Consider the following 14,031-nt stretch of genomic DNA (forward strand, 5'->3'; position numbering starts at 1 on the left):
CAAATCTTTTTGGAAAATATCTTAGAGCCAAGAGACAGGGAAAACAAACTACCTTCTTTCTGCAGGTGTGCAGGCTTTCTGAAAACCTAATTCAGAATTCCAGCCAGTGTTTGTGCAAAGCGATCCTAACCCTAGATGATTTTCCATAGAATTAAAGCTGCCCTAACTTGAATGCTTAGCAGAAAGGTAATGAAAACTATTCTATATCTGACAGGGAATTATATACTGTACATAAAACAGCAGCGAAACATCAATAAACAAACCCTCTTGTTCTTGCTTTTCCTAAAATAAAAATAAAGCTAAATTGCCCCTTCACTCCAATATCCCTTTTAGAAGCTGTTGAATTTTGCTCACTCAGTAGTATTTGCTGAAAAGGCAAAGTCTCTTCCAGTAATTTTAGGAAAAGCTATCATCAAGCTGTCAACAGTCTAAATTGAGATTAAAAGAACCAAAGAGAAACCTTCACTATTATCAGAGTCTCAACTAAATACACTTGAATAGACAGATCTATGCATCTAGAATGCATAGTAGACAACTGCTTCTTCCTCCAGGTTTTGGACTGACTTTAGCAAATAAAGTCTTATGTTAAACAGTGATATTTTTTTCTTGTCATATCCAGAACTCCCAGTCTGAAACAGAAAGCAGASAGTTGTAAATAGATGCCTTTTCTTGATATTTGGCATGCGTTTCAGAGGTCATATTGCTATAAGGCACCTACCTAATCCTCTGGGATGTTAGAAGCCCTCAGCTCACGTTAGCCAGGAGAGGGAAGGGCTTCAGTACTTCGTAGACCAGGATAGATAAGGCTGTAAGTTAGGATACGCTAAAATCAAAGGGTTGTTTGCCCCAACTGAAAGACCAGTGTCTGTAGCTTTACCTCCCTGGAAGGGAGGCTTTGTTACCACTGGCGAGACAGTGGAGGCAGGATTTTCTACATTTTCTCAGATCTGATCTGTAGCATCCTTGGTATTTCAGCAAATCTGTCTGTATTAATATGCCTGTTTTGCTGTATGATGTATTTTCCATTATTTTTGCTGGGGACCAGAGGAAACTATAAATATTATCTGACATAGAAATTGAAAGCTGATCTCCAAAAGTAAAATATCAGTAGTACTAATCCATTAAGTCATTTACCCTTTCATATTAAAATATATTATCGTCTAAGAGTCCAATAGCTACGACAAAGAAAAGATTTGTAGGTAAGTTACAGACTTTAACAAAATGTTACTATAACTACTTTTCATTATCGTGGATTTCTAACTGGGTACTATTCTCAGGGTTAGTCTGATAACTTTGAATTAGTACTTAAACCTTTTCTTCTCCAAAACATTATAGCCCTATTTTACATTGAAAGGCCATGTTGAAACCAACTTTTGAAAATCTAGTTTTGATTAAAAAAAATAAATAAATAAAATAAAAAAAATAAAAAGCTCTTGAGGATATGATTAATTACAAAAGTAAGAAGTGCGATTGAATCAAATTGCTTTGATGACTTTTGAGCATGTAAGCCAATGTATCATGCAGTGCAGCTTGCAGTAGAAGATAGCAATTATTTTCTCTAGATTCTCTTTAATAAACTATCACTGGATTCAAGAAATAGTTCAGCTTTGTATTTCCTCTTGTTAATTGTTTTACATTTTCTGTTAGAAATTGTCATTTAATTCTTTTTCCTGCTAGGATAGGTAGTTTCAGATTCTTGAAGTGAACACTTGAGTCTTCTCTTTTAAAAAAACAAACCCCCCCCCCCCAACTTTGTTAAGTACATTGCAGTGGGTAGATTGTAAACACTCCAAAGCAAACTAAGTGCCCGAAACAGCATGTRTCACTATCATGATACCAATCCATCTAATGTAAAATAAACTCTTAAAAAACTGTTGTGATGATTCATATTCATCAACAAGATCCTTTATTTTAATACCTCCTTCAAACAGTGTACCATTGCTACTCTATAACTAAAAAGCAAGATGGTAAATGGCACTTGTCTTGGTTTATATTGCTTTTTCCCTCAGACAAAACCTTCTTCAACTGGATGAAGTATAGTTTAATATGGATTTAAGTGTCACAGTCTATTCTTTTTAAAACAGAATCATAGGATCTTGAAATTTTTCTTTTTTACAGAGAAAGATTTGGATTTCCTTTTTCGTCTGTAGCCTTTTGCTGTTAAGAATTCTGAGCAAGACGTGTTGCTACTTACTTCTTAAATGCATTAGATGATTTGTGTGAGTTTTTAATGCTTCACTATTAATAAATCTATATATTTTTCTACTTTTTTTACATTAGAGGCATTATAATTGGCATTATGATTTTTGAGAAAGCCCTTCATTTAACTTGCAGGACAGTGGAATAGTAAAATCTGTTTTTTTTTTTTTGTTTTTTTCTTTTTTTTTTTTCCCAAAGGCAAGTATGGTAGCTTTCCCAGCTATCAAGTATTCCTGCTTTCCATTTTCCATTTCCTTTTTGCATGCTGACTCATAGCCTTACTTCATGTAAATATTGATCTGCTCCACTAAGAGGAGCGTTTTTAACATTGCCCAAAGATTTCTTGATAAAGATGGTCATTTTTAAAGTTGTGACCTGTATGGCTATATTTTTAGTGACCGTATCTTAATACCATTGTATAAACTCTTTATGAGTACAAAACTACTTCTAAGGGATTGCAGGCAACCTTAACAAAAACAATAAAGCTCGTTTTCTTTCAGTTACCAATATTCTTCCATGACTGGTGATGCTGTGTATCCATAAACACGTTACACAACTCACTTTACAGGTGCATCCTCTTTGCTTAGTCACTGACTTTCACTTACAGTATTGATAATATTTGTTTTTATCACACAGGCCTCCGGTGATGCTGCCTCCATCTCGCCAGAGCTGCATTATACCCCTCTGCCTTTGGGATCCAGGGATCTCACCAATCACAGAGGTATAAACTAACTTTTTATTGCTGTGAACGGCTGCAAGGTGGCAAGCTTTGCTGTAAGGACTTCTCTCTATATTAGTTATTGCTGCATTGGCACTTTACAGAGAAYACTGTGCCTTTCAAGCACTAGATGAGAAAACCATACCTGTCAAGACTACAGATTTTAACTCATATTAAATAGGATTTAAGAGTAGTCTACTGGGAAAGCAAATAAATCTATGGATAATAACGTTCAGTGATATTTTTGTGTGTGTGTGAGAAARGCATAGAGATTAAAGTGCTTAAATATTGCTAAGTAGATGATTACATGCAGCATTGGTAATTCTGGGAGAATTTGTAAACTTTCTAATATTTGTAAAGAGAGAGCTTTTTGGCAATTTAACAATTTAGGACTATAATTTTGAAATGTTAACGCATTTTCATTGCAATAAAAAGGGATTTTTCTCTGTTTTTCAGCATTAAAGGGGGATCAGTATTCAATTTCCTTTTTCACCAATCCTTAGAACTTAAAAAGCACCTTGGGCAAATTCCTGAATTCCTTCTGCATACCTATGGAGCACAAAGTTCAGGAAGCAGGTGGAAAACTGGAGCAGTCGTGAAGGGAGCATTCCAAGCCCTTTCACCTTTGTTCCAAATGGGAGAAATTTTATAAATCTTGTGGCACTCTTCGGCTTAAAACTACAGCAACGATAGTTGTGTTTGCCATGTTGCATATTTGATTCCTTGAGGTTTTGATATTACAACTGTTTTCCAAATTGAGATCATGTGAATCATTTGTGCAGAGATAGGATGTGTAGGATATATATAWAAAAAATTATATTTATAAACTTGTGGTAAGTTGATGTCAAAGTTATCTTAGGGTATGTTCAGCTACCATAACATTACAGAAGCCTGAGGTAGAATGGGTTACTAGACACCTATGGCAAGAACCAGGCAGGTAATGCAACTGAATAAGGATCTGTGATTTGGACTGGAAAGGATGAGGAAGACAATTTTTTACTTTCATTGTTTGCAGCCTTTATCAGTATTGTTGTGCCAGGGCTCAAATGGATGTCAAGCTACATCCTAGTCRCAGTGCAAATTGGTATGCTCTACTGGAACTCAGATGTCCTTGAAATGCTATAATGCGTTATATTCTGACATTGAAGTGATGTAGTAACTAGTAGTTTTTAAAGAGAAAGGACAGAACCAAAATCTTGGAATGGAGCATATGCCTCTGTTCAGAGAWTAGAATTCTCCCCCCGCACACACAAATAACCCCAAGCAAAGCCCTTCTTTTCACACCCCCAACCCTAAATTCCCAAGGCCCTAATTCCAGGTAAGCTTGCTTGCTTTGAGACTGGCGTTCTGATGTTGGATTAAATAGCTAGGATCTAGTATGAAAAGCAAGCAGAGTGAGAGAATGTTGTAAATACCTAAGTTCTACAAAAATACATACCAAAAAATTATAAGCCAGCTGCTAGATATCTTCAGATTTGTTTATTTAGATGATAACGAATATCATATGAATATGATAACGAATTCATAGTGGTGTGGCTTTGTGGCTGACTTTGGAATCTGATTTTACCAGAGAGAGGTCAGTAGCTGTAGGCATCAGAAGCTGCATGCCTGAAATATGGGTAGACTTCTCCTCCTAGGAACCAGTTCTGTGGCTTTACGTGCTATTAAGCACATGTGCCCATATGGGTGTTCGTTAGAGCTGGATCTTACRATATCCTAAGTCCCACTGTCTTCACTGGGGTTTGAAGGTGCCTGCWCTCTTACTGTGAAAAGGGAGAATGATACTCCCCAAATTGTTGACTTTTTACCCTTAGYTGTTCACATCCTTCTTCATTATTTMTGTCTTTACTCTTCCCCAAAATATTCTGCTKTGTATACTAAACATATGCTGAAATTTTCCCTGATGATTTAGCATATAAAGTGGATRGGGAAGAGAGTGTCATCCAAAAAAGGGGTAAAATTGGCCCTAAAAGAGACATTGTTAATATGCTCCAATAAGTCATATGTATTTATTCACAAGGAAATAATCAAGAAATCTTTCCACAATTCCAAGTGTAGTGAATAAAGCTTTGAACAACCTGCTGCCAGGGTTTATTTACTCAGCTTCTTTTATACAAAGAAAAATCTCCAAGTTCACAAGCCCATAAAAATTAATTGGAATCAATAGAAAAATCTCCAAGAAAAGAATGAAATACTTAAACATGCTATTTTAGGTTCTGAATATCTCAGATTTTTTCTTCGGTGATTGCTTTCAGTGTTGTATGAAATGATTGAATCAGCTGTTGCATATGTAAATATTGGCAGTTTTCAGCCCAAAGTGAGAAACAGAATGGTGCAACTTTGTGAATGCTCTTATTTGTCCCTGGAGGAGCTTGTTTACCAGAATTTGAAACTCTGGCAAACAGTACAGTGCAGCTGTAAATTGATTCTTTGAGATTGGGAGGAGCAGCAGGAGGAAGCTGAATGTATTTGAATGGTAGAGTTTTACTTGGATGTTTCTCACTATATTTAGCTATGATTTTTCTGGGGGGAACAGAAATACTTAGTTCTGCATGTGTTGCACTATATATTTTACAGCTTTCTAAATTCATGTATTCAGTATATTATTTTCAGACAGGGTTTAGTCTTTTGGGGCTGACTCCATATTTTGTACAGACTGTCTTCAGGAGTTTTAGAAATCCCTCTCTCACTTCCAAAGCCCACAAAAATGTCACATGTAAATGTTGYCTCAGAGCTGAAAGATAGAGTAATTCCTGTAAATATTATATCAAATGCTATGATACTTTGAGTGGATAGGTATCTAAAGAGAACAGTAAATACTAGATGTACCTCTCTATTTGTTAGAAGAAATTTTCCCCATCTTGGGAAAGTCTCTTTCCCCAGAAACTACTTTGTTGCCTAGAACCTCTTTTCTAGTTGAACTCAGTCCCACTGTTTGTATTTCTTAGCAACAACTGTACTGGTCTTCCTTGTATGTTTTGGGCACCTGCTAGCAATGTGACTTGGTCTTGTATGATATTTAATTAGTGCTTCTCTAGGCTAGTCTTCCTAAGTATTATTTTTTACCTAGCTTTATTTTTGTTTTGATTCCAAAACCATGATCTCAARTTCCTAAAGATCTTTGATTGGGTTTTGTTGAATCAGTATTTTGCATTTGATTTCATATGATTTTTTAGATATCAGTGAGTTACTTGATAATAATGTTAACAGTTCTTTATCCYAGAAAAAAAATCATTTTAATAAAAGATTCCTTCCACACACATAAAACAAGCTTCATTTTTTTTCTAAATTCCATAATTTGTATTATGCTAAATTTCAAATTTGCTAATGAAACAAAATAAAACAGACCCCACCTTTATTTCTGCTTATCCAAACCTATCTGGCTTTAAGGAAATATGTAAGCAAATCAAAATTGCTTACTATTATTTTTAATGGCTATGCTCCCAATATGCAAAAGYCATGAAGTAGAATATATATATATWTTTAAAAAACATTATTCCAAAGATTGTTTGTTGTAACATTTCTAATATTTTGTATGGGTCCTCTCCGATTCCTCATCATTAATTTATTACCTGGGTACACATAAAATCCTAAAATAGAGCTTTAAACTACTTAATGTGGTTTAAATTGATGGAAAGAGGAATTTTATAAATGTAGTACTGTAACTTTAAGGATAATTTGCTTGACGTATGWGTCTAGAAAAAAAACTACTGTTGGTTTTCTCCACTGCAGTCAAGTATGTTGTATGTTCYTTTTTCATAATGGCACCCTTGGTAAGGAAATTCCTTTGTTAGGTGTGCTCAAATTGCCTTCTCAAAAGAACAGTGTTTTCCAATTGTTGGGAAAATAGTTATTTATCATTCTATCTCAGGAGAAGCTGAATAATGACTGTCATGAAAATCTGTTTTTTCCATATAAAAGAAGTGCTGGATATTCTCTGTATGAATAGATATTTTATAACATTGTCTGTTACCGGTTTACTGGAAAGCCTATTTATTTTGCCAAAGTTATTGGACTTCCAATGACATTTTATAAATACTTTCTTGCTATCTTGCCTTTGGGAACAAGCAATGGTAGTCTGACTGATACCTTCCTGGTAAGAGGAGGAAGCAGTAACTTCCATTAAAAATCAAGTTTGTACTTGCAAAAGTAGTTTTAGAGCCTTAACTTGGAAACACTTTTTCTTATTTTCTGAAACCGTCCTATCCGAGATGGAAAGACACAAGCTGTGTTCAAAAGGAAGGCCCAGAAATCCAATGGCAGGGTGTTTTTGAAGGTTCCTATTATCTCTCTAAAGGTAATTTTATAAAGCATATTTAAACAACGGAAAAGAGAGGTTCCTGGTGCTTTCAGTTCCTCGTTGGCCTGGACAGGGAAGTGCCGAGGGCTTGTTTTGGCTGGCAGACCTTTCCAAAACAAGCAGAAGCAGGTGGGCCCAGAAGCTGCTGTTGTGGCTTCCAACCTTGACCTGCCTGGTGGTTTTGGTGACGGCTCTACTGCGCTATGTACTTGGGATGTTTGGCGTAATAATTTCAGAAATGACTGGAATGACCATACCGAATGCAGCCTGACTGGTTTTGGGGTATACCATATAAAATCCAGCTACTAGTTTTGTAGGAGCTAAGGTGTGTGCTTGGTCAAGGCAGAAGTATACTTTTGAAGATATCTGCACGGTCCAGTGCTTGCACTGTGCTAGTATTTACAGTCCAAGAGGTGTCAAAGGAGACCTGTTACTTTGAAAGTGTGGTGTTGAGGGACAATGGTGGCATTTTTGGAGAAGCTAGAGGGATATATCTGATGTGATATGTGATAGCCCCAAACTCTCCTGCAGGGTTTACCTTCTCTACCTCACTTTGCGTAGCCTCAGCCTATTCAGATTTTAGAAATAAATATTCTTAAGTTCCTGTGGGACTGACCACTTGTATTGATCCTTCAAGGATTAGGTCTAGAGTTTTCAAGTATTACTCTAAACTTTGTGAAGTAAAATTATAAAACTGATACACACTTCATAATAAATGTTAACATATTAAGTCGCTGTTTTTGAAGGCCTTCAATTCAAAATACAGGCACTCTCAAAAGCCGTGCTGCCTTTAAATCATAGGCATAAAAAGAAAAAGAAACCAGTTTGCATAAAAACTTGCTTCTAGAAAGATAATTATCCTGCTTATATTATCATCACAATCTTCTTTGTTATTATTATTGACACAGTTGTTAGGTACTCATTGTGTGTTCCAGCCAGAGGCTTATGTAGAGTTTAAAATTGATTGTTGGGAAAGTCACAAAGTAATTTACGTAGCAACTTATCATAATTAGCTAGTTTCCTTAATGCGAACTGCACTTTATGCTTAGCAATTGATTTTTCTGTGTGTCTGCATAAAGCAGCTCATTGTGTGCTGTCCAAAGAGAAAATAGTAATAAYAGTAAAACTATGAGTAGTATTTTATCTTTTAGTTAATCTGAGAAAACCTAAAATAAATTCTAACAAAAGGTATATGTTTATATAGGAAATAATTGCTTTAAATCATTTAATAACCCAGAATAGTATGAATAAGAGAAAATTGCAAACAGATGAAAYATATGATAGTTCTGTATCAAACATGTATTGTGAATARTGAGAAATTCGATTTGCTGGTTTATAAGAGGTATCATTTGAAAATAACATTTCTGTTTTCTTGCTGCATCATGTTATGGTGAGCGATACCATAGATAGGGTGGTAGTACACYTCTTATGCCAGTGTCTTCTGCTTTTGAGACTACTGACTTTAAAAAAAATGGGGGGGGGAGGTTTGCAGTAGCATGGAACAGACCAAATCATATTTTCCAAGGACAGGAACACTCAAGCATTGYGTGGCATTTCCTCTGAATGCCAGGAAATATGTCTCAACAGTGAGTTGTGCTGTTCTCCTGACTTAACCCAAGAGGAGTAGGTGGAAATCCTCTTCTTTTGGTGCGATGGAAGAACAATAAAATAAGTAGTCCATTAGGGAGAKGGAGGGGGATCTTAGTTGGCTTGCCTGTACAAAATGAGAAATTTGTTTCTAATGYCTTACCTATTTTTTTGAATTTGGAAAATGGAAATTAATGGAAGTAAAAGGGAGAAGCATGGAAAACAAAGTAATGGTAAAGATGAGCACCGATGCGAGGGGTTTCATTAAAAAGAAACTACAACTTTTGGTTTTCCTGACTTAGTAACAAGAGGTTAAACTTAATTAAACCTCTCTTCAAAAAGGAAAATCTATCAATAGAGTTATCCAAACTTGAAGTGCCTGCAGTTTGGAGGCGTGAAAAGGCGATGCCAGGTACGTGAAGAACTCTTGTCCTGAGCTAGTTGTTTCGGGTGCTGCTCAGGGCAAGCCTGGCCCTCGTAGCAGGCCACGGCAGGATGGCCCCCGCCGCTGCAYGCACCGACCGGTCAAACCATGCACTCTGAGGAAAGACCAAAGGTGCGGTCCTGTGTGTATTTCTTCAGAGGTTAACCTAATTTGAAATTTTAATGCTAATCTTTTCCCTCTTCTTAGCTGCTCTTTGGTTTACTCTCTCGTCAATTTTTCTGATGCGGTTGCTTTGGTATAGAATAGGTACATGGCAGAAGGGATCAATAAAGCGAAATATGTGGGGAAAAATGCCAGAAGGCACGTTTTTCTGGTAGAGGCTTATTGCCGTGAACTGCTTTCCTCTGATAACAGGACCCCACGTGCATTGATATTTGCCCTGTGTCTGTGAATGCACTAGACATCTGTCCCCGTTGAATGAAGTGACACGYACTCACAGATGTTGCTATTCACAGGAATTGAGAGATCCAGCACACCTTAAAGAGGATATCTTTAGTCATGGGTCACCTCAAAAAGGTCTTAAGTACCTCTTTGGAGCCCTCATCTGTTTGTTTGCTGCAACAGAGCCACCACAATAGTGCTGGTCTTTGGTGGACCAATTTACCTTACTTGCTCGGTAGTGATAGCCTTTGCCAGAGCCTCTATGTTTCTCTGTAAAGCTCAAAGTCTTTCCCAAATGTGGAAAAAAAAGTGGTTGGATTTGAGTTTGACCTTGACTAATATGGTTTAAAAAAATACATTTTCTGGGTCATTGGACTCATGTTCTTGCCACTTGCAGAGTCAACAATTTATTGTCTGGGCTTAAAAAGAATGTTGAATTTGAATCAGGATATTGTAGATTAACAAAACTTCAGCATAAAAAGGTAGTGTTATCTTGTGCATTACACTGATAAGATCAACTACTCACGTGAAACTAGAGTTGGATGAAAAAGTTGGAAATCATATATATAAAGTGACTTGCAGTTTTGTGCAAAGACTTTCTTCATGCTCAGAAAAGTTAAGATTGTTTTTTTAAATGAGAGCATATTTGATTTGAAGATTTTCTCTGTGTTCCTTCATTTGAAAGTGAATCCAGGGGCTGTGACTGAGCTGACTGGAGGGAGTATCAGGAAGACCACTTTCTAGAGTGTTATGAGTAGGTTTTGTCAGAATAAAATACTAGTGATTCTTTTTGAAGCAAGACTGTGAAGATGAAAAGAGAATAATTAAGTGGCTAGTCAAGTTTAGATTAAAACTTTCTTAGAAATCAAAGGGATTGGGTACACAATTCCCACTCTAAATCCAGAGAGAATTAGGACTGTAAGACACAGGCAGCCCTTCAAAATTATCAGATTTTTTTTTTCAGGTGGTATTTAGAGTTTTAGGTTTCCACAGTGCACATTCCCTAACCTGATTCTTGGAAGTTCTGAGAATTTTCTGTTTTTTCATTACCCCATAATTTCTGAGATTTTCATTGTGGCTTTCCCCGTATTTGCCAAAACTAATGTAGTACTTTCAGCATCAATCACTCATACAAATATCGCATCAGAGTGAATATGATCAATGAGGAAAAAACTGTAACTTTAGATTTATGTGTAGACTAGAAAGTACCTGATGTTTCACGAGATAGCTCATTTTGTCATCCTGGCAATAAGAAACTATGAGAATGCTCAAGCTCCAAGCAATGTGGTTATAAAATGGCAGAAAAACATAGAAAACGTTGGYTTTTGTAAGTGGAAACTTGGGATCCAAAACCATAAACTTATCTAAAATCTTCTTTAGCTATGCGGGAGAACTAGCAATGTGGTGAGTGTGCAACTGGCAATTTGGAAAGATTGGACAGCGAATCAGSCACTTGGCTTTATAATAAATAACCTTTTAGAATAAAGAAGTCCAGTTCTGGGCCATGAGATTACAGCCCTTCCAGAGGAACAGGCATCAAAGCACACAGACTGTTGTGCACACACATTCTCCTGAGAGTTCCCATGTTTAGTTAGCACTCCAGCCTAGCCTGTTTTTTGCAGGAGTCCTCCAATTTTATCGTTCAGTCATTTTTACGGCCTCATTGGAACAAATAAACAAACATCTGGAATCATGTGGTATATTTAATTAAAAACTTTTTGTTTGGCCAGAAATAGTAAAATCATGAAAAATTGCCTGTCTCCAAGCTCAGAAAGGCCAAATGATGAAGCTGTTGGCTACAGACAGTTTTACAATGTATTGAAATTCATAGATATGCACACCTGCTGCAAGGCCCCCCTGCTTTATTTTGATTCATAACCATTAATGAGTTTTTAGTGCACAGATTGTAACCCTTGTTTAAATGAGAATTTACTCTATTTTTAATAATATGTAGACACATGTTGCTATTTTCCATATAGTCYATGCTGTTCTTTAAAACATAGACAGGATAAACCTTTACACTTTTGATAACTAAAGGTCTGTTAACAGTGCGTTTCTCTGTTGAATATTCCGTCATATGAGTATGTTTTAATTCCACAGGAGGTAAATATTTATGCCATGCTAAGAGTCTGAGTGCCAAAGGTTGGTAATGTGAAAGATGATGATTTCTCATTAAAATTAGAGAGTATAATGGAATTACAAATATTTATTGTTTCACTTTAGGCATTTCTTTGAGAAAAATTTTGGGAGATTCTTGATGCTTTTGTAGACAAAACTGCTAACTATGATCTCAGATATTTCAAAGTGCGTGTACCCTRTGAGCATACAATATCCTACAATACAAGATTATTATTTATGAAAGCAAATTTGCCTATCCAAATTACCATTTTGGATACACAAATGTAGGTTTTTGAAGATGTGAGATACTTAGAGTTTTATTTTGGAGTTTGCACTGCTCAGTTTCTAAATACCTGGACTGTCTTTGTTGAGAAAAAGAAAATGACGTGCACACACAAAGTATTACTGCAGCTGAATCTTGTTCGCAATTCTTTTTATTGTTTATGATTAAAATAATTTGGACTTTACATTTTGAGATGCATTTCTCTGGGGATTTAGGTTCTTAGCAGCATAGGATAGGATGCTTAAGTGACCTTTGCCGGCTGTCCCAGGATTAGTGCTACTGAGCTAAATGAAGAGGAGGTGGATGTTAGCAAGAAAGCATTAATTCCCACATGGTGAATACAGGCAGAAACTTATTTAAAAATTGGAAAAAAAAAAGAAAAAGAAAAAGGAAGAAGGGTGGTGATGGTGTGGGGGAGGAAGAAATTTCCTGCGCAGTCAGAAGGGCAGCCATCTGCATAACAGCAATAAACTATTGTATCCCCTTGTGTGTTGCTTCTTTATGGTGCACACATCTTGCCGTAGTATGTACATTTCTTCCAACCCGTGAACAACCTAAAGATGCAATGCATTTTGCATTCCTTTGTTCAGTGCGTGTGGTATGTTTTGGGAAGCTGTGGGTTAAGGCTCCTTTCTTTAATTTTGCCTTCAAGAAAGAAAGGGATATCTTTCTGTATCTMTCTGTAATATTTCATTGCATATTCTTATGCAAAGAGAGAAAGCTGTGAACATTTAGTGGAATATGGATGTCTGTATTCGTGATCTAACGATATGCTTGCTTACCAAAGTTCCCTTCAGAGCTCTGAAAGCAAATGTTAAATAGGTTGATAACTTCCTTTTTTTCCCCCTGTTTTTGTGATATTTTGTGGCCTCTTGGTAGCCTTGCTGCTAGAAAAGTGAATGATAGGAAGTACCATGACATCCTTCATTAGTTTTGTGTGCCCTTGAGCAGAGCTCCCACCTGGGGAGAAGAGAGGGAAGAGATTAAAGGGTAAACAGTAAGTCTAAGTAAGTGAAGTTGTTTTGTGCACCTTACTAAACAGAGGATGGTTGATCCTTTTTGGTTGATATCTATTGTGCTGCCTTTTAGAGTCTGAGAGATTTTGAAAATTACTTGTATTAACATAGGATGAAATTTTTTTTACCGTGTGATTGACAACATTGGTGTGTTTTGTAAGACCCTTTTAAGAAAGCTTGTGTACGATTCTAAAGTGCCTAGTAAACCTAAGCAGCCACCTGAAAGACCCCCCACCTGTGGCTGCATAAAACTGAAATAAAGAATGGAAAATAACCCATTGAGTATGCACTTTCCCACCTACTGAGAGCAAAATGCAATGCAGTGCAATTTTAGTACTTACGTGCCACTGGGGAAAATAGACTCCTAAAATCACATAGTGAAGCACTGGAAAAATTCAGCGAATTTGTATTAAGCGCTATGTTATAAAACCTAAGGAACCGTAGGCTTTACTTCTCAAGTGAAACAGATTTGTATTGCAGTTCTCTTAGAATGCCTACCAAAGGTAATGATGATATTTAGCACAGTAGACTGAAAAACTGTAAGGCTAGCAAATAAGCGTGCAGAGGTAGGTACAAGCAAGCCTTGTGATGTCTACTTAAAGACTAAACACAGCTACAGTCCTCGAATCTGTTGTCTTCTGCTTATGTGCGGCTTTGGGTCACGTGCTGCTCCTGGTGGGAGATGGAAAGAAAATGCAGTCAGAGTTAGCTCTTTCAAAACCATTTACAATAGTAGACATGTCTTCCCACAATTAATAGAAACCTAAATTAGTGTTCCTATATGAGTGGAATTGGAATATGTATGTACCAAMCTTATGGTCAGACTGCTGGATTTCCTCACATTAGGTTAACTATCTCACCAGCACCAGCTGCTGCAGCAGTGGCAACCGCAGTAGCTCAGCACCATACTTAGTCAAAGATGTACTTAGAAAAACTGTATCTATAACACCCACCCATCTCTGACCCTTCCTAACAGGAAGGAAC

At 36.7% G+C, this 14,031-nt stretch overlaps 1 protein-coding gene across 3 annotated transcripts in view; it reads left to right on the forward strand.

Annotated features, from left to right (window-relative positions):
- Window positions 1–14,031, forward strand: part of LRMDA (leucine rich melanocyte differentiation associated) — a 983,368-nt gene that overhangs the window by 870,857 nt on the left and 98,480 nt on the right. For all 3 annotated transcript variants that reach the window (XM_085312295.1, XM_085312293.1, XM_085312292.1), the window contains one exon: window positions 2,836–2,920. In XM_085312295.1, coding sequence (XP_085168421.1) covers window positions 2,836–2,920 — 85 coding nt within the window. The remainder of the gene's footprint in view (window positions 1–2,835; window positions 2,921–14,031) is intronic.

The sequence above is a fragment of the Rhea americana genome, unplaced genomic scaffold (genome assembly GCF_003343005.1).
Source record: "Rhea americana isolate MKP2758 unplaced genomic scaffold, rheAme1 scaffold_36, whole genome shotgun sequence".
Lineage (NCBI taxonomy): Eukaryota > Metazoa > Chordata > Aves > Rheiformes > Rheidae > Rhea > Rhea americana.